The sequence below is a fragment of the Ursus arctos genome, unplaced genomic scaffold, assembly GCF_023065955.2.
Source record: "Ursus arctos isolate Adak ecotype North America unplaced genomic scaffold, UrsArc2.0 scaffold_14, whole genome shotgun sequence".
Taxonomy (NCBI): domain Eukaryota; kingdom Metazoa; phylum Chordata; class Mammalia; order Carnivora; family Ursidae; genus Ursus; species Ursus arctos.
This window is the reverse complement of record NW_026622808.1, coordinates 31,773,116-31,800,949: the sequence shown is the minus strand read 5'-3', so window position 1 is coordinate 31,800,949 and position 27,834 is coordinate 31,773,116. Positions and strand designations below refer to the sequence as shown.

The window sequence follows — 27,834 nt, the reverse complement described above, 5'->3', positions numbered from 1 at the left end:
GCCACCTCGGCTGCGACAGCCCGGAAGGGAGGTGAAGGTCCGCTTGGTGCTCTGCGGCCCCGGGTTCGGGCAAGGGGGTGAGAGAAAAACGAAGAGAGTGTGAGCCCTGGCCGCTTTCTCTTCTCGACCCGACGCGTTTGTTTGGATTTAATCTTCAGGTTGCCGGCGCCCGCCCGCCCGCTGGCCTCGCGGGGTGCGGGGGAATCACCCGTGCATGTGGCTGGCGCCTGCCGGGTCTAGACACCCGCCCGTCCGCGCCGCTTGCCCGCGGCAGCCGCGTCTCTGAACCGCGGGGTCGTGTTTGTGTTTGACCCGCGGGCTCCCGCGGCCGGGCGCGCGGCCGAGGCCGGTGCCGGCGGGGCGGGGCGGGCGCGGCGGAGGCGGAGGAAGAGAGAGCGGGAGCCCTGGGAGGCCGGGCGCCGCCATGGAACTGGGCCCAGAGCCCCCGCACCGCCGCCGCCTGCTCTTCGCCTGCAGCCCCCCTCCCGCGCCGCAGCCCGTCGTGAAAGCGCTGTTCGGCGCGCCAGCCTCCGGGGGCCTGTCGCCTGTCACCAACCTGACGGTCACCATGGACCAGCTGCAGGGGCTGGGCAGGTGAGGAGGGACTGGCGAACGGTGCCGCAGGCCGCTGGGCTCCCAGATGGCTGTCGGGGGGGATCCGGCTGGGAAACGGGCCCGGAGCGGGGCGAGACCTGTCCGCCGCTCGTGGGCCGCCCCGCTGAGCTGGGGCCCGCCATGTGCACCCTCCCCCCAGGCGGAATGTTGGGCGGGAGAGGCCGTTCGGACCCTCCAGGGCGGCCCTCAGCCCCGAGCCGGGCCCGGTAGGGGGTGGGGTCGGCCCGGGTTCCCCAGCTTGGCCGCCCCTTTCAGATTGCTTTGTACTCTTCTTCTGCCCCAATCCCAGGAAGCTCTTTGTAATCTACCCCCACGGGGGCAAAGCGGACCCTTTCAGGCGCTCACTTCCACCCTTTGCTGAACCACCTCGAAGGATCTTAGCTTCCTGCGAGCTTTGTTCCTTCTCGACAGAGAGACATGGCATTTTATTTCCTGGCGTATGTGCAAAATCATCTCAATTCCTCAGCCCGTGCACGTTCCTGACGTCCACCCCTGCTTTCCTAAAAGGCCAGGCCTTTTTATTCAACTTTTCATCCTCCCAAGCTCTCTGGACTTTTCCTCATGGCAAAACATGCATCCCACAGTGTTTCTGGTGGAGCTGCTTTTCCCTCAGTTTTGGACGTCCCATTTTCTCTGTAAGCACATGTCTTGTACGTTTTCCAACCTCTGAAAAAAGCAGGAACTTGTCTGATTCGTCTTTCATCCCAGCAGGTACCTAGAACACATGCTCTCGCTTCAGGAAATACTCCAACATCATAGTCCTCTTGTCTGCAGTGTGGCCCAGGCCATGCCTACCCACTCCAGTCTCATCTTTTATATATTCAAGTGCTAACTGGGTGTTTTGGGTGGCTAAATGGGATCTGTGGTGTTGCCTTAGAAGTAAATGGTTGAGAGCAGCCTGGATACTTGCTAACCTCATGGCCTGTCTCCTGTAAGTAACCTTGTGAGTATGTTTTAGAAATTTATAGAAAGAATTCTTTCTCTTGCTTCCAGTGAATATGAACAGCCGCTGGAGGTGAGAAACAGCAGTCTGCAGAGAATGGGCTCCTCTGAGTCAACCGATTCAGGTATTCCTTTAGTCTTCAACATTTATTCTGTTTACTACATGAGGATGAAAACTTGAAATTTGTTGTAATGTGCACTTCACCTAGGAACTTAGTCTGGTGACTAGTTGAGACAGTAAACAAGAGTCATGGCATTCCGTGACAAACACCCTTAAAACAGGGCAAAGAAGGCCCTGTGGTAGCTTATGGAGGAAACAAGTGTCCAGTGTCTGCATGGAGATGGTGTGTGCTTGATCTGGAGGGTGAGTATTTGGGTAAAATGAACCATAACACCAAGATCAGAAAAGCGTATTGGTTGAAACGCAGGGTCAAATTATTGTTTCAGTGAGCCTGCTATGGAGGAAATGGGCCAGTGCATTTTATTCTAATTCATAAATTCATGGTTATATTTGCACAGATGCTTTATGTTAGGGAACTGCAAGAGCAAAGGTCTTAAAATGTAGACTTCTTCAGAACTAGGGGTAGGATGCTTACTTGTGGCAGCACGGCAAATGAGAATATCAGAGCTAACACTTGACTTCCTGCAAAGTTATATGGATATCATGAGGAGAGGTGTGCACTAGGCAGACGCGGGTGGGTCTGGACCATATTGAGAGCAGGGTCTCCTACGCCTTGCTCCCTTTGGTGAGATGAGCACCTTACTTGGTGTTATTTTGTTAAAGGCAATGAACACTTGGCTTGTCATAGGACTGATAAATGTATTTTTCCATACCCCCAAATTACACATACGGTCTGACAAGATAAATTACTTGAAGTCAAAACTATTCCAGAAAACTGGTACCTATTCTTTTCGTGGTCAGAACTCACAGAAAGTTACTGGGTAATCTCTGTCTGAATAACCAACCAGTCATCAAAAGATTATGTTTAATTCTCACATCCTATTCCCTTGATGATATTTGTAAGTAGGGAAATCGGATTGGTAGATACACTATGAAAATGTTAAGACTTGTGCAGATATGAACTTTTCGACAAATAGTGACACCACTTTAATTCTGGCAAAAGTCCAAGCCATGAGTCTTGATTGATGGCTTAAAGAAACAGTACTAGTATTTTTCTTTTGTTTAATGACAAAATGGTGTTTCATGTATTATTTCCTGAGGTTTTATTATTTCCCACAGGCTTCTGTCTGGATTCTCCTGGGCCCTTGGATAGTAAAGAAAAGTATGTATTCACTGGTTTTAAAAGTTTGTGCTTAGGAAAGACTTTTCTTAATGTTTTATTGAAATTCTTAGTGCTCTGGATGGGAACCCTGGATTTAGCTGACCCTAGTAAGACTTGTGGATCCTGTAAATAAGTCTGGTGCCTTTAGGGAATGAGTTGTTTGTGTCAGCCGTCTGTAGGACTTCCCAGCCTTTATTTCAGCTATAAGTTGTGCTTTTCTCTTCGAGTCTTGCCCAACCCTTTACTTCACTCTCTGGCATCATAGACTTAAATGTGTATTTTAAGAGAAGACCTGGGCTTGCCTTTTTTACCTAGAAGCCCAGTAATGTTAGGGGTGCTTGTGAGAACAGGACAGCCTCAGAAATCTGTTCTTCCATCTTGCTTAAAGCGGGGATGTTTGACTGCTCTGTCCCCAAACTATAGACTACACACGGGATCTGCTAATGTGAATACCTGTCTCTTGTTTTATTCTCATTGTTTACCTTCCGATCTATTCGCAGCCTTGAAAACCCCATGAGGAGAATAAGTTTCCTGCCTGTAAGTTAGTTCCCTGGTTTAATCTGTCTGCTTAGCTATCAGTGGGACCTTAATGGTGGACCTTAATGTAGACAGCAAAGACTGGTTTTCCTTAGTCTTGTAAGCGCTCAAAACACCTAAACAGCCTCACCTTCAGTTCTAACTACCAGTTAGATACAGGAAGTATTCTTCTTTTGCAAATGATATTTTAGGGTTGATTTGGCCCCCTAAATCTCTGCTGAGAGGGCTGTAGACCTACCTTGTGAGGTTAGGTGGGAAGCCACGTAGCGGGACCTTCTATCCCATGTTGTGGTAAGGTGGAACCCTGGCCACATTTCTTGGTTACCACCTGCAGTGTGAGGAGCTAAACCCTCATTGCAGTTTTTGTTTTTCTTTTGAACCTGAGTTTCATTGAATTGTCATTTATGTACCTAATGTCTTTCTTTCTTTTTGACAGCAGAAGCTCTTGGGATGTAGCCCAGCTCTGAAGAGGAGCCATTCTGATTCTCTTGACCATGACGTCTTTCAGCTGATGGACCAGGATGAGAACAAGGAAAATGTGAGTGGCATCAATGTGCTAACAGGATAGAGGTAAAGCCACAAGTGTCAGTGGCTTACAGAGAAGTGGCCGGGCTGCTTTCTGGGAGACTAGACCTCCACCAAAGTCATGCATGGTCTTTGCAGGCAGAGAAACCTGGATTTGAATCCTACTTACTAGCTGTGTGACCTTGACCCATTACTTATTCTTCTTCTTTTAAAGATTTTGTTTATTTATTTGACAGAGAGACAGAGAGAGTACAGACGGGGAGTGGGAGGGAGAGGGAGTAGCAGGCTCCCTGCTGAGCAAGGAACCCGACATGGGGCTCAATCCCAGGACCTGGGATCATGACCTGAGCGGAAGTCAGACGCTTAACCAACTAAGCCACCCAGGCACCCCCCGATACTTCTTTGTAGGTCTCTTCATTTCTCTGTAAGATACGAGTAGCAGTAACTTGTAGGGCATTATGGAATTAGAGAAGATAATGTATGTAAAGCATTTAAAATGGTTCCTGGCAGGGAGCAGTTGCTCAAATGATAGCCCTTAGGAGTAATTATATCCATGAATACTTTATCCAGAAGGCCCTGCCTCTTTGTGCTCACCCTGGGATGAGTTGTAAGCTTAGGAAAAGGCTTCTTGGCAATATTTGAAAGCACAGAGTGAACAAGTCTCAGTGAATCACAGAGTAACTGAACTGGTAGCTTAGAGGGTGAGCTTGTGGTGGTCCATCCAAAAGTCCAAGAACACCCTGGCCTGGCTTTTCTCACACCTGCCAGGTGCCTTGCACAGGGCATCCAAAACAGTTCAGTGACTTGGCTCAACTTTTCCAGCCTTCATTCTCACTATATCCTCATGTCAATTTCCTTCCCTTTTCCGTTCCCTGCTAAAATGCCACAGTTTGTAATCCTTATCATCTCCCAGACTTCGTGTAAAACCTACTGCCTCCATAAATTCTCCCAGTGATTCTTAGCAACTTGTGTGTGGTTCTGAGGGAAAATACAGAAGTGAGTTCCCGCCTTAAGTGCCTGGAGCACTGCCTCGGCCTTTATATACATATATACATATAGTAACTTCTACTGGACACAGGGAAGCTGTACTGATGCCTGGTTTTCCCCTGAGCTTAGCTTTTCCCAGGGTTGCCTGCTTGGAACTTTGTTCTGGAGGGGAAACAGCATAGATGGTAAAGAGCTCTTGTGATCTTAGGCACACCACTTAACCTGTAAGGCCTCGTTTCCTCATCTGTAAAATGGAGGTGATCGGTGATGGTTATATGAGTTAATGCATAGCAAGTACTTAGTGCTGTGTTGGCATGTGGATACTCTGTGATATTAGCTGTTACTGCTCTGAGCACTTCATCACAAGTGAAGTGGCTATTTTAGGTAGGGGGATTATAAGTGCTTCCAAACTTGAAGTAAATGGAATCACACAGAATGTATTCTGTCACTTCTGGCTTTCACTCAACATGTGCGATTCATGTTGTTGAGTGAAACAGTCGTTTTCTTAATTTTCCATTGCTTTGAGTATGGAGTACAATAACTAAGTGGAAAATAATTACCTCCTGTTGGTAGGAAGAAGGCGGAAAATACAAAATCTTCAAACAAATCTAGAGTGAAAAGTTGCGGCTCCCATTCCCAGGCAATTATATTGAAACACTTTGCTTTAGATTTTAGGAAATTGCTGATTTGATTTAGCTTATTAACTCAGTGTTTTGTATACTTGGCTGATATTTATGTTTTTGTCAGGAAATAGTCTTTGTGGTGAGAGAAAAGATGCCGCCTTAGAAGTCAGCTGTTGCCTAAGTCTGTGAAATTCTTAGTGGCACAGATCCGGTGTTGGAGTTAAGCTCAGAAATGGGTAAACCCTTAGTTTGGAAGCAGTTACAAAGGTGAGCAGTGCCTGCTCCCTTGACTGTCTCACCCGAGCTACAGCTAAGGTCATGGTTTTCGTGGACAGTGGAAGATGTCTTGACTCTGCTGTCTTGCAGGAAGCCTTTGAGTTTAAGAAGCCAATAAGACCGGCATCTCGTGGCTGCCTGCATTCTCATGGACTTGAGGAGAGTAAAGATCTCTTCACACAGAGGCAGAACTCTGCCCCAGCTCGGATGGTATGTGCCCTGGCTTTCACAGGGGAGTTCCTGATGGGAACAGAATTAAAGCACCCTCTTTAACCCGGAGTTGAAGACACTACAGTAGCTCTTGTTGTCTTTACCTTGACTTTGTCATTTGAAACTAGACTGTCACATTTTTTGGTGTTTTTGCTGTGTCTGGAGAGCAGACGGGCAGAAGCAGAGTGAGAGATGGTATGTCTGGAATATTGAACTTGAGCAAGGAATATTTGGCCTCGTCAATTCTGGGGAAATAATCTGCGGGCATCCTGGGTCATTCTTCTAAATGTGTGTATGGTGGGGTTATGGGTCTTTTTTAAAACTTGCTCTTTCCAAGTGCCTCCTGAGTGCTAAGAGGCACTTCCCAGAGTGGTTTTGTTCAGAGACAGCACTTAGCTTCTTCCAAAGGTGGTTTATTAAGAACTATTGGATTCCAGTGAACCCACTACCTATGGGCTCCTTGACAATATCTGGGGCCACGTACCCCAGGGTTATTTCTTTGCCAAACAGAGGCGTCACTACTTCCAAAGTTGCCTACTGGCGATCTGACAGCTAGGGCTAGAGAGGCCCAACGAAGTGACCACATTTGGTTTCCAGGTTCTCCTGGGAACTTGCATGTGAAAATACAGCTTTCCAATCTGGCGTGTGGTCTGAGGTTCACCTTCAGCCAGTATCCTTGCTCTGTCTAGCATTTGCACAAAGCACTTCTATATATGTTCTCGTCTTTAATCTTCATAAGCCTGTGAACTAGCTGGAGTTAACCCATTTTACGGATTGGGAAAGGCTGGTGAGGGACGTTGGGTGATCTGCCAAAGGACACAGATAAACAGAAGACCAGGATTTAACAAAATCTGATTCCCAACTACACGGTAATTCTTTAAGTACTGAGTATCCAAAACTAAATATCTTTAGTGTGCCCTTGAAGACCATCGCATCGGGGTTATTGTGGTCACCTGGCCATCCCTCATGATAGGTGACATGTCCGACATTTGCTGTATCACACATGCGCAAGGGATCCCAGAACCTATGTCACAAATACTGGCATTATAATTTTTTTTTTAAGATTTTATTTATTTGTCAGAGAGCACAAGCAGGGGGAGCAGCAGGCAGAGGGAGAAGCAGTCTCCTTGCTGAGGAAGAAGCCTGATGCGGGACTTGATCCCAGGACCCTAGGATCACGATGTGAGCCGAAGGCAGACACTTAACTGAGCCACCCAGGCGTCCCCAAAATACTGGTATTCTAGTGTGAGCCTCAGAGGGTGCTGCCCCACAATAAAGTTACCTGCCCCTTGGTTCTGCTGCCTGGAAACTTGCCAGTGTGCCCAGAGCATGCCCAGGAGCACTTGTGGAGGATCGGAGGCAGCCTGGAACTTCTGTGAGGCAAGCTGGTGCCCGAAGTGGAGGAGGCCAGCTGCAGAAGGGATTCCTCCCTAGGTGGGCAACTGACTCTGAAAACCAGAGGGCAACTTGGGAATTAATGCAGTCCTATTGCAAAGGGATTTGTGTCTCAAGGATTGTCTGTAGGACTTAGGTTGAGACTGCATCCTTACTGTGGGAAAAAATCTCTCTCTGAACATTTTTCCTGGTTTTAGGAAGCACCTGGAAAAGATAGAATTCACTATCAGCAATGTTTGTATTAGTAATGTTCATCTCCAGAATTTTTTTTTTTAAGATTTTACTTATTTATTTGGGAGAGCACAAGCAGGAGGGGAGAGGGTGAGGGAGAGGGAGAAGCAGATTCCCCTCTGAGCGGGGAGCCACATGGGGCTTGATCCCAGGACCCTGAGATCATGACCTGAGCCAAAGGCAGACCCTTAACTGACTGAGTCACCCAGGCACCCCAGTAATGTTTATTTCCGATGGTAGACTTAAGAGTCATCTTTCTAAATTTCCTATATTACATATATATTAGTTTTATGATGAGGGTTCTCCGCCCCAAACAACAACATAGGGTCATCTAGTGAGATACCCTATTTTTACTCCAGGAATGGTTCTCCTAGGAAAGAATGTAGTGGGGAGAGAAGCTTGGGCTTTGGAGTCAAACAGGTGTGCCATGTGATCTTGGTAACCTTTCTTAAGCGTTGGTTTCCTGATTCGTTCAATAAGAAGAAAAGGAGTAACTCCCCTTATGTGTTGTGAGGTTTAAATGGAACCGAACACTTAAGATGATATCATAGAGTCTGGTACACAGTAATTCCTCAGTTAAACACAGCACTTGTCAGTTAAATTCCAGGTCTAACGGACGAAGATAGACTTTGTAGAACCAGGCCACCCTTTACTCTCCCCCTGTCCCACCCCCCCCCCCACCCCCCCCGTCAGAGTTACATAAGCGTTCTCTTGGCTGATCTGTGGGCAGAGATTATATCTCTCACCCTTCCTCATTGCAGCAGGTTATCCTACTGTATCGCAACCCGCATGTTGATTCCCGTTCACCGATTACAGTCCTCTGATAAAGCAAACCTTGCCCTCTGTTAGAGGCTCTCCCCAGATCCCACTTGCCTCTGAGAAGAGGTTTTTATGAAGGCTTCCAGGCCTGATTCTACTCAGGACTATGTGTAGACATCAAATCCTTTATCAACTTAGGCTGCATTTTCCTTTGATGAGTAGCTGCCAAAGTTTTACTTACAATAAATCCTCGTAAAATCTAGTGACCCATCCAAGGAAATCCGTTCTGATCAGTTATTAACAAGCTGTGAATTCTGTCTTCCAGCTTTCCTCTAATGAAAGAGATGGCAGCGAGCCAGGGAATTTCGTTCCTCTTTTTATGCCCCAGTCCCCTGTGACAGCTACTTTGTCTGATGAGGATGATGGCTTCATGGACCTTCTTGATGGAGAGAATCTGAAGGTGCTGTGTGTGTGTGTGTGTGTGTGTGTGTGTGTGTGTTCGTTCATGTGTGTGTGTGTGTGTGTGTGTTCGTTCATGTGTTCGCGTTCCCACCTATTCCATTAAGTGCCCTGGAGGAGTCATGTGAGAAAGAACAGCAATCCCCCAGGGCTTTGGGGTGGCTGATATTTTTGTTCTTTTGGTGAGAATTTATTGAGACTCTGCTCCTAGTCTAATTAAATCTGAGGTGGGAGTGGGGCAGTTCTTCAAAAGAAGACACCGAGAGGATCCTTCTTACCCTGAAGGAGCCGACAGTCTATTTTGCACAAGAGACCTGGAACAAGAACAGTGTAGGGCGAGCTGGCGTAAAGCTGGAGAGCCAGAGTCTACCTCCTCACAAACCCTCGGGGCAGGGGGTGGGGGGGGGGTGCTCTTAGCTACATGTTCAGATGCCCAGTTTGTGAAATGTGATGCTCTTCTGACCTTAACATACTGGTTAGTGGGAAAGAGGAGCGAACATTAGAGGCTTCCTTATCTAGGCCTGTTTGGTACTCCTCAGGCAGAATCACACCTAGTGCCTTCAAACTGTTAGTCTCTGCTGGATCTTTATTATAGTTTTTCTCTTTTAGAACGATGAAGAGACCCCATCATGCATGGCAAGCCTCTGGACGGCTCCCCTTGTCATGAGAAGAACTACAAACCTTGTAAGTTGTCCCCGTGTGTCTGGAGAGAGGTTCGAGTAATTAGGCCTCTGGGACAGAGTGGACTAGACTAAATGGAAAACTAATCCTTCTGCCCACATCACCACAGGGATCAAAAATAGTTTCATTTGATTCTGTCTTTGGGTTGTATGAGCCTCTCCCTTGACTGGTCACTAGTGTTCTTTGGTGTAAAGCATGCTGTTTCTTTATATTTTCTTTTGTCCTCATTGGTGTGTGAGGAAGTCTGGCTGATAAATATACATGTGGTTCTTGTTTTTATAATTTTTAGTTTATCCCAGCCATTCTCGGCCAAGTTAATGTCCTGTGTGTGTGTGTGTCTGTGTCTGTGTGTTTGTGTGTGCATTAATATCCTTTCTGTACAACTCTGATCTCTCTTACTTTCTAGTTTAAGATCTCAGGAAAATATCTGCTAAATTGAATTCCTCACAAGTGACAGTGATTGATGGCACCTCTGTGTTCTAAGCTGTGGGTGCAGGTACGGGTAGTCTGGGGATTGGCCCTGAATGAGGCTGAGTTCACAGGCTGGGGCCTTGCTTGGCCTCAGAACACACCATCTCCCCTAGGAGCTACTGAGGGACATACTTACATGGGCACTCCGAGCTCTTTAGAGCTCCTGTTTGCAAGGTGTGGAGCTGGCTGTCCTCTGTCCCTGGGTCTCTGGTGCTCCTCTTTCTTGAGCTTGTTTCGTTGTCTTGTCCATGCTTTTCGGCATTTGCACAAAGTCTGCCAAACGTTTGGAACACTGCTTTATCTCTGTTTTCTGCTCAAAGATTCTGTTTTACTTCAGGTATTTTCCATGTGGAGTTTAGGATTATTTCATAGTTTCAGGATGCTGGGAATATTACCCATAGATAATTGAGGTTTTACGTCATTTTTGTTTTTCCATTTCTCCTGTATAGACTCACCCACAGCTCACATGTAGGACAACTGTTTGTGTTTCTTTTGCCTCGGTTAAGCTAGCATTGCCTTTGACCTAGCCAGGCATTGGGTTACAACTGTTAGTGATAGAAGCACATTCTTGGATGACTCCTTCATTGCTCTGGGGTCCGAAAGTGGCCCGTGAAGCTCTACTTCACACATCTGCAGAGTGCTCAGAGCCCCCCTCTGGCCCTCAAGCTTGACCTGCTCTGACAGGTTGTCTGAGTTTGAGAAGGGGCAGGCGGCTTGCTGTGGCCACAACATTTGCTTCAGGCAGGGATTTGAGGCGTCAGTAGATGAACTCAGTCTGTGCTTTCACATCGAGACTTCCCTTCTAGCCAGTGTCCTTCGTTAGCCATTTTTATAGCCTGTGTGTCATCGTCTTGTCCCAGGTAGGGTTTTGCCCCACTGTCATCCTCAGCTACACCTTTGTTTAACTCAGCCCCCATATTAAAACCTCACACCGTAAGCAGTAAGACAGCAAGGAGTGGGTTATTTTTCCACGTCTCCGTCGCGGGGGAGCAGTGGAGTTATGGAGCCCCCGATGTGAAGCAGACAGCAGCTTACCCTGTGTGTGTGGCCTTGTTAAACGCAACGTGTGGCCACGTGTATCCCATCAAACAGGTGGGCCTTGTGGACACTTCAAGGGCAGGAACGTCCATCACGTTGGAAAGAGCCATATGCTGTGAGCAGATCGGGGGCTGATCCCGCAGAGAGGGCATGTTTGCTCAGGGTCTCAGGCTGTGTGGGAACTTGGGGGGCAGGATGTATTGATTCATGAAAAAACAGTTCATCTGAGGAAATAGCGTGTAGCCCTGGGAAGCTGGAGAACGGGGATGTATGGTGAGCAGGGGCAAGGTTGTGACGAATGTCACTTGTCTGCCAGACTAAAGGGTTTAGATGGATTTTCCCAGGGACGCTAGGATTTCATTGAATGTGACTATTAACTGGAAGGGAGGACGGGTCAGTTACAAACAGGGTGATTAGGAGCCGGTTATGACTATTTGGCAAAGTGCTAAAGACTTTTCTGAATTACAGGGAGAAGAGGGAACAGATTGAAGGGATCCTAAATTAGGAATAGTGGTATTTAGAAGTAACAATGATAAAGGAAAAGTCATGAGAATGACCCCGAAGTTGTCAGTGGGAGAGACAGTCTTAAAGTACATCCTCAGTTTTGTTGGCTGTCTTTGTGTGTGTTTAAGTACCTAGTGGGTAAAGAGCCCGCTGTCTCCCATCTTCTCCATAGCATTTGGGATGGTAGAGGTGTGCCCTCAATTTTGCCATCTTAGGTGAGTACAACCAAAGGTCAAGTGGAATCACAGGACTTAGGGATCTCGATTTAGATCCCACCTGGGCTCCCCACAAATGGAGACCTTGAGCGATGCATTTCATCTGTCTGCATGTTTCCCACTTTGTAAAACAAGGAGTCTTGATAGGGGGAAGGGCCACATTTGTTGCTAGCTCTAAATCCAGGTAGTTGGAAAAAGACTTTTCAAGTACGAAGCTTTTAGTCTGAAGATTATATGCTTTTTTTTTTCCCCCATGTATTTTTTGATCTTTCTCATGTATTTATATTCCATATTATCAAGCACAACACTTGCCAAACAACAGTAACTCATAGATTTCTATCAGTGTCTAGCCTATAGACTTCGGTTTCCATCAGGGATACTTTCAAACAAAGCTAGAAGCGAGGCTATACCCGCACAGGGACACATCCTCTCCTATGGTACAAGTGCCTGGAGAAAATTAGAACTGTCACAGGACAAAATCAGAGCCCCACACCCTTAGGTATACATATAAATTGAAATCCTTACATTTTTAAACTAGCACAGCCCTTGAACTATAAATACGGGACAAATGAGCTATACTCTTGGGACCACTTACAAATTATAGTAGATTAACGTGCATAGCTATGAGGAAATGGGCTATCCCAGTACAAATGCTTTGACTAAATTTACTAGGTCCCTTTGAAAGACAAAAATTATGTACAGAGCAAGGAAGCTTGGGAAATGTCTATCAGTTTTTTTTTTAATTGGATTTTGATTGATTTATTTTTAAAGATTATTTATTTATTTACTAGAGAGATAGCATGCAAGCGACAAGCAGGGGGAGCAGCAGGTGGAAGCAGGCTTTCTGCTGAGCAAGGCGTCCGATGCGGGACTCAATCCCAGGACCCTGGGATCATGACCTGAGCCGAAGGCAGATCCTTAACCAACTGAGCCACCCAGGCACCCCTTAATTGGATTTTTAAATTACCAGTAGAGTTCTGGGGCCCTTCACAGCAAGGACTTGCCTTGCACGGACACTTACTGCAGACTCACAGTTGCTGGGGCTGTATTGGAATTGTGGTTTCTTCCCTGGAGGAGTTCACAGTTCCCTCTGAGACTATTGAAAGCTGTGTATCCTCTTCCCAAAAATGCCTCCAGCTCTTCTAGGTTAAAAAAAAATCTCTGGTCTTGCTTTTCAGAAAACATTCCATTAAAATAAACAGAAAAATTAGGAGAAAATCCTTGGTCTCTGGGAGAGCTGGCATGGGAGTGGCACATTCTGCTGGGGATTAACCAGAATGTTTCAAGGACGTGTGGTCGAAATTTTAGTATCAGCTTGGAAAAAAGCAGTTTACTGGGGTATGAAAGGAGATTCTGCATGGAAGGGAAAGCCGAGCCAAGGCACACACTCGGGAAAGCCGAGTCATAAGCAGGCACATGAGTTTAGACTGTTCCTACCACTGGTCAGAGCAGCTGCCCTATGACTCTGAGAAATTAGTCTTAGAAAGACCAAGTAGAGAGGACTTTTGAACACCATTTTGAAGGCGTTTGCTCCTCTGTGCACCCCTGCTCCTTACAAACTCACACCTTTTGCACTATTTTAACACCTTGGCCCTGTTTTCTAGCATATCTAGCTACCTCTTAACCTTTTCTGGATTTAGGTGGGGTATTAAAAGCTGTTGAGAGCTGCCCAAGCAAGGTGCAAGTTATCAAATAGAGGGAAGGAGGCAAACCAAAAATGTGTTCCCAGCTGGAGGGTAACAGTTATTTGACTCGTAGGACCCTGTGTAGACAGTAAGCTTTTGAGAGCCGATTGTCTTCCTCGTCTCCATATCGTGTCAGCTGTGTACGTGTTCGTTGGACACCAGGTACTCAGTGGCTACTATGTGCCAGGCCCTCCAGGAGTCGCTGGGACTAGAGGAAGGGACAGTGTCTGTTTCCCGATTTAGGGTGAATTTTAAACCATCCCAGGAAGCCCTTGGCCCATCTGCTTTACCATCCAAGTGAGCAGAGGTTTTTGTTTTGGGTTTGGTTTTAAGATTGTTTACTTTAGAGCTCCAGCAACCGGGGAGGGAGGGGCAAAGGGGGAGAGAATCCTGAAGCAGACGCCCCGCTGAGTGCGGAGCCTGACGCAGGGATTCGATCCCAAGACCCTAAGACCATGACCTGCTCTAAAATCCAGAGTCGGCTGCCTAACCGACTGAGCCACCCAGGTGCCCCTCAAGTGAGTAGGTTTTAATGGAAGATGGGTCTCTTTTTTTCCCTGTAGGGCAATCGATGCAAGCTGTTTGACTCTTCTTCCACGTGTAGCTCCATCACCCGGTCAGTGTTAAAAAGACCAGACCGATCTCAAGAGGAGCACCTGCCTGCAAATACGAAGCGGAGAAAGAGCATGGCTGGGGCCAGTCCCGCCGAGGCAGCCAGTCCAGAGAAGCCCCAGGAGGTTGGTTTTGCAGGTGCCTTTTTGCTGTGGGCAAGAATGATACTTGTATTTTTTTATTCTGAAATTTCCATTTGGTTCTTTTTCTTTGCCAAGACTTAACTATTTTCCATGTGTTTCAAGCATGTTCCTAATTGACTATTGAAGCATTTTTAGGATGGCTGCTTTAAGATCCTTACCAGATAATTCCGGCATCTGTGTTGTGGTGTTGGCTTCTATTGATTGTCTTTTCTTGTTCAAGTTGAGATCTTCCTGGTTCTTTCTATGACAAGTGATTTTTCGATTGTATCCTGTGTATTGGGGGTTTATAAGACTCCGGTCTATGTAAATTTTCTCTTTTAGGCCTCTGATACTGTGGGGATGATAGGGGGTGGAAGTTCAGGTTCCCCTACTGGGTGGGGGCGAGCCTCATTATTGCTGGGTGGGAGCGGGAGTTCAAGGTCCCCACTAGGCCTCTGCTGACACCATCCCAGTGGAATGGAGACTGAGCACCTCATTACAGCTGGGCAAGGGATGGATGTGTAAGCTCCCCACTTGCTGACCAGGCATGGTATAGGGCCATCGTTTTTGCCTTGGTGTTTGGCTGCAGTGGTTATATTGTCTAAAAGTTTTCTGTCTTGATAGGCGGCCCTTTTCCTAGTCCTTTGGCTGGGGAGACCGGACTTTCCTTAGGGTTTCTTGTTTCTTTGGGTTTGCTGCATCACTGTCTCCTGGCCTACTTGGATCTGTACATTTCCCAATACTTTAAGTTTGTCTCACAACTGTGTCGTGTTTTCATTGTATTCTAAGTGTTTCAGTTCCATTGTTTTCTTTTAATTCAGACCTATTGTGGCCTAATGAAAGTTTAATTTTTATAAAAGTTTCACCTGTACTCAAAAAAATATGTATCCTCTTTGGTGTCAAGTTTAGCATATCTAATTCTATTAAATCAATTGCTCGTAGTTTGTTATGGTTTCTTTTCCTGTTATTTTGGAACTTCCTCTATTAATATCACGACCTTTCTATAGGTCGGTACACAAATGTAAATTATTTTTTGTTTGTTTTTTAAAATATGGAACACTTCATGAATTTGAATGTCGTTCTTGCTCAGGGGCCGTGCTGATCTTCTCTGTATCCTTCCAATTTTAGTGTATGTGCTGCCAAAGTGAGCACTGTAAATTATGTTCAAATAGCTGAACGAGAATCCTTGTAATGGATATGCTGTTTTTCTGTTGATTAACATTCAGATTGTTTGTAGTTTTCAAACACTATAAACAATTACAGTATTCGCCGTCCTTGCATGTTCATTTTGGGGAGAATAAGTGGGGTTGTTGAGGCAAGAGCTATGTACATTTTATATTCCCCCCCCATTTATTTATTCTTTTTTTTTTTTTCATTCATTTATTGGGGGGAGGGGCAGAGAGAATCTTCAGCAGGCCTGACACAGGGCTTGATCTCACAGCTCTGAGATCATGACCTAAGCCAAAATAAAAAAATCAAGAGTCGGATGCTTAACCGACTGAGCCACCCAGGCACCCCTACTGTATTCATTTTCTAGAAAGGAATCAGCAATGCACATGCCTGCCAGAGACAGATGAATTGATGACTTTATCCAGAATTTCCTCAGCACTGAATGTTATCATTCCTAGGAGGCTTTTGCTATTTTGATGTCTGAAAAATGGTATCTCGTATCTGTTTCTTGACTCCAGGGGTGATCGAGCGTCTCTTCATTCATTCATTTGTTCATTTAAAGATTTATGTATGTATGTATGTATGTATTGAGAGAGCGAGAGCGAGCAGAGCAAGTGAGAGAGAACACGAGTGGGGAGGAGGGGCAGAGAGAGAGGGCGAAGTAGGCTCCCCACTGGGCAGGGAGTCCAATGTGGGCCTTGATCCCAGGACCGTGGGATCATGACCTGAGCCGAAGGCAGACACTCAACTGACTGAGCCACCCAGGCGTCCTTCATCCCTTCACTTCTTATTGACCATTAGCCATTTCTGTAGGTGAGTGACTTGTCATGGTTCTCTGGGCATAAATCCTATGCGCCTTTGCAATATTTATTCCATGAACTAAAGCCTTCAAAACGTTATTGCATCCTAGCTATGATTACTCCATTTTTATTAATTTGTTTATGTATTTTGGCTTGTATTCATAGATTTCCTCATTTTAAAACTATTCTTGCTTCGTGAAATGTCGTGTTTGGCTTATTTAGAATTGCTTTTATTTATACGCGTTTTTCCTTCATTATACTGTCCTTATATCATCAGATTTTGGTATTAAGGTTTGGTATTAAGCACTGTAAAATAAACTGGAGAACTGCCCATGTTTTCTGTAGCATGAAAAGGTTTGAGTAACCACTAGTTGTCTTAAAAGGTGAGCTAGAGGGGCACCTGGGTGGCTCAGTCGGTTAAGCGTCTGCCTTCGGCTCAAGTCATGATCCCAGGAGTCCTGGGATAGAGTCCTGCATCGGGCTCTGTGCTCAGTGGGGAGTCTGCTTCTCCCTCTCCTTTGCCTCTCCCCCCGCCCCGTTTGTGCTCTCTCTCCCTCTCACTCTCAAATAAATAGATAAAATATTTAAAAAAAAAAAAAAAAAAGTCAGCTAGATGGCAGCCATGAAAATACCTAGGCCTGGTGTCTTACATTTTATAATCTGTTTTGGTTACCTAATACTTGATGAGGATTTTACTTTTTCTAATTAAAAGTGGAATTCTAGGGGCGCCTGGGTGGCTCAGTCGTTAAGCGTCTGCCTTCGGCTCAGGGCGTGATCCCGGCGTTCTGGGATCGAGCCCCACATCAGGCTCCTCTGCTGGGAGCCGGCTTCTTCCTCTCCCACTCCCCCTGCTTGTGTTCCCTCTCTCACTGCCTGTCTCTCTCTGTCAAATAAATAAATAAAATAAAATCTTTAAAAAAAAAAAAGGTGGAATTCTAGGGGCGCCTGGGTGGCTCAGTTGGCTAAACGTCTGACTCTTAATTTCGCTCAGGTCGTGATCTCAGGGTCGGGAGATGGAGCCCCATGACGGGCTCTGCACTGGACATGGTGCCTGCTTGAGATTCTTTCTCCCTCTCCCTCTGTACTGCCCCCTCAAAAAAAAAAAAAAAAAAAGGAATTCTAGACTAAAGGGCAGGAACATTTATAAGACTTTGCATTTTATACATGCCAACAAGTTGCCTTCCAGAAAGCTTCTAGTTTATTTATCATCAATATTCAGGAATATTCATTTCCTTGTACTCTTGCTATACTAGGGATTTATCTTTTTATTTTCTTAATATCGCTTCTAATTAAAAAAAATTTTTTTTTAAATAGAGAAAGGGTAGGGGATAGAGGAAGAGGGAGAGAGAATCTTAAGCAGGTGGGGCTTATCTCACAACCCTGAGATTACGATCTGAGCCGAAATCAAGTCAAATGCTTAACCAACTAAGCCACCTAGGTGCCCCAATATTATTTCTAATTGTCTCCTAAATGCATTTCCAGTTTGTTCAAATCTGGGTTGAAATAAGGTCTCTGCATCGCAGTTGGTCGCTGGATCTCTTATTACTTGGGCTCCTGTGCTCCATCTTTTTGTTTTCTTCTTGAAATTTATTGGTTGAAGAACTCAGGCCAGTTGTCTTGTAGAAGTTCCCATGGCCCTATGGGATCTTCTAACATTGACTTCTATCCTCTGTATTGCCCGTAAACCCTTGATCAGATTGGGGTTCCATTTCTTTGGCATGACTCTTTCCTGGGTGATTTGTTCACTTTGATCAGGCAGCACGCTGCTGGACAGCCATTGATGATTGTTGCCTAGATTTCATTTAACCAAGGTTTCAAAAAGCGATCCTGCAGGTCCATTGTTCTTCGTTTATTCGCAGAATGTTCCTACAAAGAGAAACCTCTACTCATCAAACTCTTTGGTCACCCTTGGGAAAGGCAAAATGAATGCTGGATCTCTTTAAAGTGAACATACCCCCATAAATACCAACTATGACCAAGAAAGAGCACTAGCCGTAGCGCAGAGCCCCTCCTGTGCTTCCCCGTCAGTAACACTGATCTGAACTCAGCCGCTGTAGCTGCGTTTTGCCTGTGTTTGAACCTGGTCTCCTTGGAGTCCTACGTATTAGTTTCTGTTTCCTAATAGTCATTCTTCTTGGTCCTAGATTTTCCTCTCTGTATTGCTAATCCAAGTTATTGCCCATTTTTCTACTGGATTATCTCTTTATGGGAGTGCTCTGTGTACTGAGAGATGAATCTTTTATTGAAAGATTGTATATCTTCCCACTCTGGCTTGCCTTTTCTCTTAATATTGTTCTTTTGATGAACAGAATTTCTTGATTTTTAAATGTATTTCAATTAATCAATCTTATTTATGTTTAATGCTCTTTGTGTCCTGCTTTAGAAATCCTTACCTCCCCATGACTAGCCCTTTTGACATGGCCTTACTAGTCTGGTAGGTTCCTTGCCACTATCAGAAGGCATTCCAGGTTTATCTTTTACATTTCTTGTCCCAACCTGGAGTCAATCGCTTCTTCAAAAAGCTATGGTTTCTTTTCTTTTTTTTCTTTTAAGATTTTATTTTTAAGTAATCTCTACACTCTACACGGGGCTCGAACTTAAAACCCCTAGATCAAGAGTCACACACTCCACTGACCGAGCCAGCCAGGCACCCTCAAGCCCTGGTTTCTTTTAGTGGGAAATAGTATTTAGAGACCACAGTGTCCTTTAGGAATGCTCCTTGTACCTCTAGAGCTTCTCAGTTGGATAGAACTAAAAAATATTTATTTTAGACTTAGCCTTAATTTTATTTATTTATTTATTTATTAAAGATTTTATTTATTTATTTGACAGAGAGAGAGACAGCCAGTGAGAGAGGGAACACAAGCAGGGGGAGTGGGAGAGGAAGAAGCAGGCTCCCAGCAGAGGAGCCTGATGCGGGGCTGGATCCCAGAACGCTGGGATCCTGCCCTGAGCCGAAGGCAGATGCTTAATGACTGAGCCACCCACGCAGGCGCCCCTAGGCTTAGCCTTAATTTTAATTCCCCTTTTTATTTTATTTTATTTTATTTTATTTTATTTTATTTTATTATTATTTTTTTTAAGATTATTTATTTATTCGACAGAGATAGAGACAGCCAGCGAGAGAGGGAACACAAGCAGGGGGAGTGGGAGAGGAAGAAGCAGGCTCATAGCGGAAGAGCCTGATGTGGGGCTCGATCCCAGAACGCCAGGATCACGCCCTGAGCCGAAGGCAGACGCCCAACCGCTGTGCTACCCAGGTGCCCCCTAATTCCCCTTTTTAAAAACGGTAGGGAGGGGTACCTGGGTGGCTCAGTCAGTTAAGCGTCTGCCTTCCACTCAGATCATGCACCCAGGGTTCTGGGTTCAAGCCCCATATTGGGCTCTTTGCTCAGCAGGGAGCCTGCTTCTCCCTCTGCCTCTGCCTGCTGCTTCCCCTACTTGTGCGCACACGCTCTCTCAAATAAATAAAATCTTTTAAAATAATTTGAAAAGGGAAGAAGAAAAACTTAGTTTCAGAACATTTCGTTTAGACACTGAAATAATAGTAGACCTAGTCAGTGACCCACATTCTCTTTTTCATTCTAGATTCAGTCAAAGAAAGAAAATATTTTATTTGTTAAATACAGGCATTTACATGTCACTCTCCTCCTGGTGACATGTTCTAGGTGAATGTTTTCAAAAGTCCTATTCAGAACACTGGCCTCATTTTCTACCTTTGATTTGTTCCAGATTCTACATCACTCTTTATCCCTGGCATCTTCCCCAAAGGGGACCATTGAGAACATTTTGGATAATGACCCAAGGGACCTTATAGGAGACTTCTCCAAGGTAATTCTAAGCAGACGCAAGGAGAGCTGCCCTGGCTATGTGATTTGGGCTTTGGGATGTTTCCTAGAACCCCCCTCAGCCTTTCTTCCTCCCTGGGGTGACTCTTGCAATGCCCCCAAGAGGACACAGTTTGAAGTTTTTAAAGATAAGGAAACAGACTCATGATCTGATGTATCTTGGTCTCTCTGGGACTGTCGACCTTACTTGTACTGATCAGACAAACTAAGAAGCCACTCACCAGCCACCTCGACTCCAACCCAAAGGCCAGGCTCTTTGGGAACTGTGTTTCTGATTATAAAAATAGTAATGCCATAAACTATAAAGAAGCAAGAATAAACCTGTAGCCTCACTACACGACTGTGTATCAAAAGGTTATCTTAGAAGATCCTAAGTTGATGAATTTCTCTGTTGTCCAGAGAAGCACAGCATTTGAGGGAGAAGGCCCTCAGGGAAGTGCAGAGGAAGATCTGCTGATGATGGCCTGATACGTACGGATTTGCTGAGTGGAGGAGTTGGCTGCCTTTGGGCTGTGGTGAAATACAAGGGTGGGACAGAGAGCGTGTAGCTTGTCTAGCCACTCAGGACACGAAGGCTACCAGCTCAATTTCTTATTCATTAGTTTAGCTGACATTTGTTGAAGCACTTACCTGTTACGTGTTAGGCAAAGATTCCAATTCCAGTATGAGACCCAGTTCCTTCCCTCAAAAAACTCTCATGTGGTAAGACCTGCCATGCCATGGACCGCACGGTGGATGGAAGTGAAGGTCGGTGCAGTGTGAGCAGGCTGGGAGAAATAAAGGGGGCTTGTCTCAGCTAGAAAATTGGGGAAGGTGTGGGTCTGGGCCATATTTCATATTTCAGCCAGGTGAGTTTTGAAGGAATAGGGACACATAAGGGGGTTGAAAATAGGAGACAACTCTATCTGAAGGGAAGAGCGAGCAAGACTGGGTGTGTCCTTGTTGGTGGAACCTTCCACTTGAATTGAAGCTTTTGGTTATATTTGTCATAATGACCTTGCAAATGGCCATGGGGATGGGTGAGCTCTTGATTCAGCCAGTTGCCCTAATGAGTAATTGCTGATGTGCCTGTCTCTCCCCTCAAGGCCAGGCCAGGTCTCATTTTTCCCATCTCCAATGCCTGACACCATGTTCCTTAAAATCTGGCTACTGAGATGAAGGTTCCTGACAAGTAGGAGGAAGGAAATTACCTGAAGTTTCTGTAGTTACATCTGGCTTACTAGCTAGCTGACCTTGGATAGGGTGCCCAGCTTCACATTCGAGAATGAGGATGAGTGCCTTATAGGTATGTGTGAAGATGAGATGTCCGGGTGTTCATGAAGGGCCTAGAGGAGTAGCCAGACGGTTCTTTTAAGGTTTGCGTGTAAAGCTGCCTCTTACCAGGCGGGCTAGCGGTATAAATGTCGTATTTACAGGCCTCGAGACTTGCTAAGTATCTTTTTAAACTTTTTACAGGGTTATCTCTTTCATACAGTTGCTGGGAAGCATCAGGATTTAAAATACATCTCTCCAGAAATTGTAAGTCACCTTTTTGGATCCTGCCACCCCTGCGATATTTGAATCTAGTTGTTCCTGGCAGCCAAAGTTGATTCTCCTGGGCTTTCTGTCCACAGATGGCATCTGTTTTAAATGGCAAATTTGCCAACCTCATTAAAGAATTTGTTATCATTGACTGCCGGTACCCATATGAATATGAGGGTGGCCACATCAAGGTATGTTCCTGAGGCTTGCTGGCGAGTCCTGCTGTTGTGGGAGGCATAGAAGGATCCCTGACAGGATCCGTGATTTTTTTTTTCTTTATTAAGATTTTATTTATTTATTTGAGAGAGAGCACGAGCAGAGGGAGAGGGAGAAGCAGGCTCCCTGCTCAGCAGGGAGCCCGATGCAGGATTCCATCCCAGGACCCTGGGATCATGACCTGAGCCGAAGGCAGACACTTAACCGACTGAGCCACCCGGCTGCCCCATGGATGTGTGATTTGAAAAGGTGGAGGGGTGGTTAGGGTGCTGGGTGGCTTAGTTGGGTACATGTCCAACTCTTGATCTCAGCTCAGGTCTTGATCTCGGGGTGGTGAGTTCAATCCCTGCATTGGGCTCCACACTGGGCATGGAGCCTACTTTAAAAAAATAAATAAAAATTAGGGGCGCCTGGGTGGCACAGCAGTTGAGCGTCTGCCTTCAGCTCAGGGCGTGATCCCGGTGTTCTGGGATCGAGCCCCACATCAGGCTCCTCTGCTGGGAGCCTGCTTCTTCCTCTCCCACTCCCCCTGCTTGTGTTCCCTCTCTCGCTGGCTGTCTCTATCTCTGTCAAATAAATAAATAAAATCTTTTTAAAAATAAATAAATAAATAAATAAATAAAAAATAAAAAGTAAAATAAAGGGGGTGGGTGGTGACACCTGGCTGCTTACTAGCTCACATGCTGGTTATGAGAATTTTTTAAAAGAGGCGTTGATTCCTGGTGCACTGAAGAACATTCCCTGGCCCACACTACTCCACCGCATCATAGAGCAAATGCTCCCTGAGCTAGGCCTCACACCGTCACCACCAAGGGCATTTCTAGGTGGTCCTCCCCGATTCCTATACCAGGCTTAGCGATGCCTCGAAGTCTATAGTTGAATTAAGCTGCAGGGTGGAGGGCGGGTGTTGGGACACGGTTTCCCAGGAAGAAAGTAACCGGTTGTGCCAACTTTAACCAATAAGATACTATTAAAATATAGTAAAGAGGTACATTAAATACAACATTAGTGTTTGCCACAGGCTCCGCGGCTTTTGAAAGTCCCAAACTCCTAAATACCAGTCATGTCCCCATAGTCATAACAGAAGATGAGGTGCCCAATTAAAGATGACTCTCAGAGTCCCTGTCCGCAAGGATGGCACGCACAGGTGCCAAGAGTGTCTGGTGCCCCCACAGGGTGCGGTGAACTTGCACATGGAAGAGGAGGTTGAGGACTTCTTACTCAAGAAGCCCATCGTACCTACTGATGGCAAGCGCGTCATTGTCGTGTTCCACTGCGAGTTCTCTTCTGAGCGAGGCCCTCGCATGTGAGTGCTGCGTGCCGCTGGGCCGCGGGGCACAGGCCCACGGTAACTAGGGGGGTGTGGCGGGGGGCGGCTCACACTCGGTGTGCTTCAGCACGACGCGCACCCTCTCACCTCCCAAGTCATTTCCATACCTTAGCCTGCAAACATGTAAATGTTTGCTCTTGTGAAAGTTCAGATGCATGCGTGGCAGATGTTTTCCCAAATTCTTAACTATTAAGCAGTCATTTGATTTGATGAACAGCTTCCTTGAGTGTGGTGTTTTTATAGCCTTGACCTAGCAGTTTCTGTTGCCAAGGGCTTTGGGCCTTCTCCAGCCGGGCGCTGTCTCTGATGCTAGTGTGGTCCGTGCTGGGAGGACAGAGGGACAGCTAGGGAGAGGGAGGGGTGGGTGCGGTTTTGACTGGGGTCAGCCCAGGTAGACTTTTCATAGGCCCACAGGCCTGGATCCTGGCGCAGCCTTTTCATTTTGAACCAGTTCGAAAGTCAGGTCACATGGGGGCACGTGGGTGGCGCCGTCAGTTAAAAGTCCAACTTTTGGCTCAAGTCATGTACTCAGGGTCATGAGATCAACCCTGTGTTGGGCTCCATGCTCAGTGGGGAGTCTGCTTGAGATTATCTCCCTGCCTCTGCCATGCCCCCTCGCACCACACATATACTCACTCAAAAAAATAAATCTCTTTTAAAAAAACTTTTTTTAAATTTATTTATTTGAGAGAGAGCTTGCGCAGGACTGGGGAGGAGGGAGAGGGAGAAGCAAACTCCCCACTGAGCAGGGTACCCAATGCGGGCCTCGATCTCAGGACCCTGAGATCATGACCTGAGCCGAAGGCAGACGCTTCACTGACTGAGCCGCCCAGATGCCCCTAAATAAATAAATTTAAAAAAAAAGAAGGTCAGGCTGTTTTGCCGCGTTAGCACACACACACCTACAGTGGGAACTTGTCCCCCCACCTGCCTCCCGAGGACAGGGACTTGCCCTGCGTTTAGCACAAAACCGTGACCACAGGAAGAGGTAGGATTTGAGCGGGGACTCATGTTCCTTCCCGAGTGGGGTTACTCATTCAGCCTCAGGTATTTACTGTTGCCTCTCACGTGCTAGTGTTCTGCTTACTGCGGGGAACAGCAAAACGTAGGAGAACTAAAACCCCTGCCTTCACACAGCTTGCATTCCGAGCAGGCGGGAGCAGACAAATACTGATAAAAAATAGGTCAACCATTCGGTGTGTTAGAAGGTGCTTCGGAGAGAAATAAGATGAGAGGTGGGTGCTCCCAGGCAGGTTGCAGGAACAGCAAGGGGGCCCAAGTGGCTGGAGTACAGAGAAGGAGAGGAACGGGGGTGGGGTACCACGCAGTGGGCCACTGTAAGGACTGGCTTTTGTACCAGGGACTGAGAGGTCAGGAGCCATGGCCAGGTGAGGTTATTAGTAAGAGTATTTGGTATTCAGTCCACGCAGAGGGTGCAAGTAGGTGCGCCGAGGCCGGAGCCAGCTCGGCCTATTTAAAAGCCACAGGAAGAAAGCCGCCGGCTTACATAGGAAGTCAGGGAGGGACCCCGGTGGTGGAGGAGGCTGGGGGGCAGTGGTATGCCAAGGGTGGAGACTGCAGCGGGAAGCTGGCTCAGAAGCAGTCACTTCACATGGGTGCCGGTGGTGGCAGTGAGGATGCTGGGCAGGGGCCACAGGGTAGGGCTGTTTAACTTGGAGGAAGGACCGTTTGAGAGAGACCGTCTCCCTTCCACTACCTGTGAACTTCCTAAAGATCGCGTGTGGCCGGGAGCTCACAGCTCAACACGGACCGTTTCCGAGAATGACTGGGAAGCCGTGTGTGAGCAGCTCTCCCGCCGCCCGCCGCCCCCCGTGTGGTCTCGTGTTGCTCTGTCGGAAGAGCTCACCTTGCTTTGGCCTGCCTGCTCCTTGATAGGTGCCGGTACGTGAGAGAGCGAGATCGGCTTGGTAACGAGTATCCCAAGCTGCACTACCCCGAGCTGTATGTCCTGAAGGGCGGGTACAAGGAGTTCTTCCTGAAATGCCAGGTAAGGAGAAGTCTCTGGAGAGCATGGTGCCCCGCTCACCCAGGTTGGACAGTCCGATCTGTCTGGGGGTCATGGCTGTGTCTCGTCCACGGTCTGGGGATCTGCCCTGCGCCAAGAAGGGCCCCGCCTTGCGAGCCCAGATGGGGGGAGCCGGCTTCCGCGCGTGAGGCAGGGGCCCCTCATCTCGTCCTCTCCCGTGTGCAGTCTCACTGTGAGCCCCCCGGCTACCGGCCCATGCACCACGAGGACTTCAAAGAAGACCTGAAGAAGTTCCGCACCAAGAGCCGGACCTGGGCCGGGGAAAAGAGCAAAAGGGAGATGTACAGCCGTCTGAAGAAGCTGTGAGGGCGGCGGCGCCGACAGCAGCGGCTTCTGAGCCTCCCTCCGCACCTCCCCCTTCCCTCTTTGCTGCAGAGAAGCTGGAGCAAGGGGGCCAGCCGCGTGCGTGACCTGCGGAGAGGGCACCTGGGGCTGCCGCGCCTTCCTGTGCGCCCGCGCTCCTGGGCTTGGAGTGTCCTGCCGGCCGCGCCTCTTCCGTCCCTGTAAGACGTTCTCCTTCTGCCACGGGCCTGGCTGCCAAGGCCGCCACTTGCCACAGCACCGTTCTGAGCACGGAGTCACGGAGTCACGAAGTTCTGACTTCTCACGCCCACCCCGCCCCTGCTGCCGGACAGACCACCTGGGGCCTTGCTGGGCACTGTCTTCTCCCGAGGGGAGGGGTAGGAGAGTGGGAGAGAAGTGACAGAAGCGGAAATGCTGCTGGCCAAATACCAAAGACAGCCTGGGAAGGGAATGCTCTCGGTGGGATAACCCGTATCTTTAATTTATTCAACTTCATCAATCACTTTAATTTTTTTTTTTTTTAAATAACTCCTGGAGACTTTTATTTAACTGCTTCTTTAAGTCATAATACTGCCATTCTGGGTAGGGTTTTATCATCCCAGGGACTACCTCTGCTTTAAAAAAAAAAAAAAAAAAGAATGGGGGAGAAGAGGCAAACTTGTGTGGAGGGACAGAGCTAGGAGCTCGGTCACCCCCAGGAGGCACTGTGGTACTGGGGCTGCTGCTATTTAGAGCCAAGGACTGAGGTACTGGTAGGAGCAGGCACTGGACTCAGGCTTGGCTACAGGACATAAGCTAAACCTCCCAGACCTACCTCGAAGGCCACTGAGATCTGGGGGGGGGGTGACCCTGCTCTCCTTCACCCCGGTTCCCTGGGACACTGGCTGGCATAGGAGTCCCAGTCAGGAAAGCACTTCGGGCAGCTTCCATTGGGCCACCCCCAGGTCATTGTTGGAATGTGGTAGCGTAGGTGTCCTAGAGTAGGGGGGAGCGGGGGGAGGGGGGCTGTGTGGGATGGGGGAGGGGAGTGTACACTTGAGTGTCTTCTATTACCCTGATACTCTTGAATAGCTTTTGATTTTCTAAAAATAGTCATTGTATGAGTCAAGGAGTATCAAATCAGTGTTGGCTGGGCCACCCAAGGGTGAAGAGGGGCTGGAAGCCCTGGGCGTGAGGAGAGGGGCGTGGGTGCTGGCATACAGACGACTGTATCGAATGTGTTTCTCAGGAGGCAGCGTGGTGGATTTTGAAGGTGAAACTTTCTGAGTTTATCATGTTTGAATTTGAGGGACAGGGAGTGATGGACCATCACTAGTTGCCCCCTTATCTAACCCCGTGGAAATGGGGGTCTCAAAGGAACAGCTCCTATGCAAGGAGCTGGGGCTGACTTGGTTGATTCTGGACAGGCCTATTTGATTCCTGTGCATCCCCACCCATAAGCATCAGCCTCCTCACCATCTTTGCTCCACTGGGGTGTAGCCAACTTTTTCTTAAACACAAGAGCCAGTCTCCCCTCTTACTTCCCTTCTGCCTCTGGAGGTAGAGAGGGAAGCAGTAGTACCGGAGATGGCTTGTTGCTCTTATGGGTTTGAGTTGCATTTGGCTATAAAACAATCTTGTTAGAAAAAGCAAGTGGGGAGGAGGGGAACAGGAAGAAAGAGGAAGGCCTCTTCCCCCTCTCACCACACATTGAGACACATCTCAGTTGGTCTCTAATCTTGTTTGTAGGGATTCTGTTGGTTGGACGCCTGGAAAGGGAGGTGGGATGGCCTTCAGATTGGACCAGCTTAGCTCACATTGCTGACCAACCGTTGCAGGCTCTGAAAATAAAAACAATCTGAACTTATGCTCTCTGCCTAGTCCTTGATGGATTTAAGAGAATTGTGTTTCCCCTTAAGGTTCTGGGACCATGTGGGGGAGGGGTGGCCATATTTCCTCGAGAGGCCAAAGCATGGCTTCAGGGATAGCCAGAATGACCTCTAGTTACTACCCTGACTTCAAAAACTTGTCATTAAGATTGATTTGCAAGATGAAATAGGGACATCAAAAGCTTACCCAGACCAGGCACCTGTGTGGCTCAGTGGGTTAGGTGTCTGCCTTTGGCTTGGGTCATGATCTCAGGGTCCTGAGATCAAGTCCCGCATCAGGCTCCCTGCTCCACGGAGAGTCTGCTTCTCTCTCCCTTTGCTCCTCCCCCCTGCTCATGCTCTCTCTCTCTTTTTCAAATAAATAATCTAAAAAAAATAAAAAGCTTACCCAAACCACTACCATTTCTTTACAAGATCTATTAATTCATACCAATGAAGCAACAGTCCAAAGGAAGGGTCCTAAAAGGAGTTTGGGTTGTACTCAGGACACCACAGAAGGAAATAGGACAGGTGTTGTAAGTCGTGGGCCCACACACGAATCTTCCGTAAATGTAGCAAATG

At 47.2% G+C, this 27,834-nt stretch overlaps 1 protein-coding gene and 1 non-coding gene across 5 annotated transcripts; one reads left to right on the top strand and one right to left on the bottom strand.

The window, feature by feature from the left end:
- On the top strand, nucleotides 1-26,376 carry CDC25A (cell division cycle 25A). 4 transcript variants are annotated; one of them, XM_057312041.1, is made up of 15 exons: nucleotides 1-594; nucleotides 1,609-1,682; nucleotides 2,798-2,840; nucleotides 3,341-3,377; nucleotides 3,817-3,915; nucleotides 5,879-5,998; nucleotides 8,709-8,843; nucleotides 9,452-9,526; nucleotides 14,000-14,173; nucleotides 19,873-19,971; nucleotides 21,444-21,506; nucleotides 21,602-21,700; nucleotides 22,901-23,031; nucleotides 24,952-25,063; nucleotides 25,268-26,376. In XM_057312041.1, exons 1-15 carry the CDS (start codon nucleotides 425-427, stop codon nucleotides 25,406-25,408), a joined length of 1,572 nt encoding a protein of 523 aa, XP_057168024.1. In that variant the 5' UTR covers nucleotides 1-424; the 3' UTR covers nucleotides 25,409-26,376. The 4 variants fall into 4 exon arrangements, with proteins under 4 accessions (XP_057168024.1, XP_026356513.1, XP_057168026.1 ...); XM_026500728.4 differs by having other exon boundaries at nucleotides 3,814-3,915; XM_057312043.1 differs by lacking the exon at nucleotides 5,879-5,998.
- LOC113257310 (U6 spliceosomal RNA) lies at nucleotides 15,216-15,322 on the bottom strand. The gene has a single exon (XR_003316923.2). It is a non-coding gene; the product is annotated as a U6 spliceosomal RNA (small nuclear RNA).
- Nucleotides 26,377-27,834: the final 1,458 nt, after the last annotated feature.

Excerpts from the sequence above, each read along its gene's own strand:
- CDC25A (XM_026500728.4), top strand. The coding sequence starts at position 425 with ATGGAACTGGGCCCAGAGCCCCCGCACCGCCGCCGCCTGCTCTTCGCC. Across the intron at positions 14,174-19,872 it reads GTCCAGAGAAGCCCCAGGAG|ATTCTACATCACTCTTTATC; the intron begins GTTGGTTTTGCA and ends GATTTGTTCCAG. Across the intron at positions 23,032-24,951 it reads TCTGAGCGAGGCCCTCGCAT|GTGCCGGTACGTGAGAGAGC; the intron begins GTGAGTGCTGCG and ends GCTCCTTGATAG.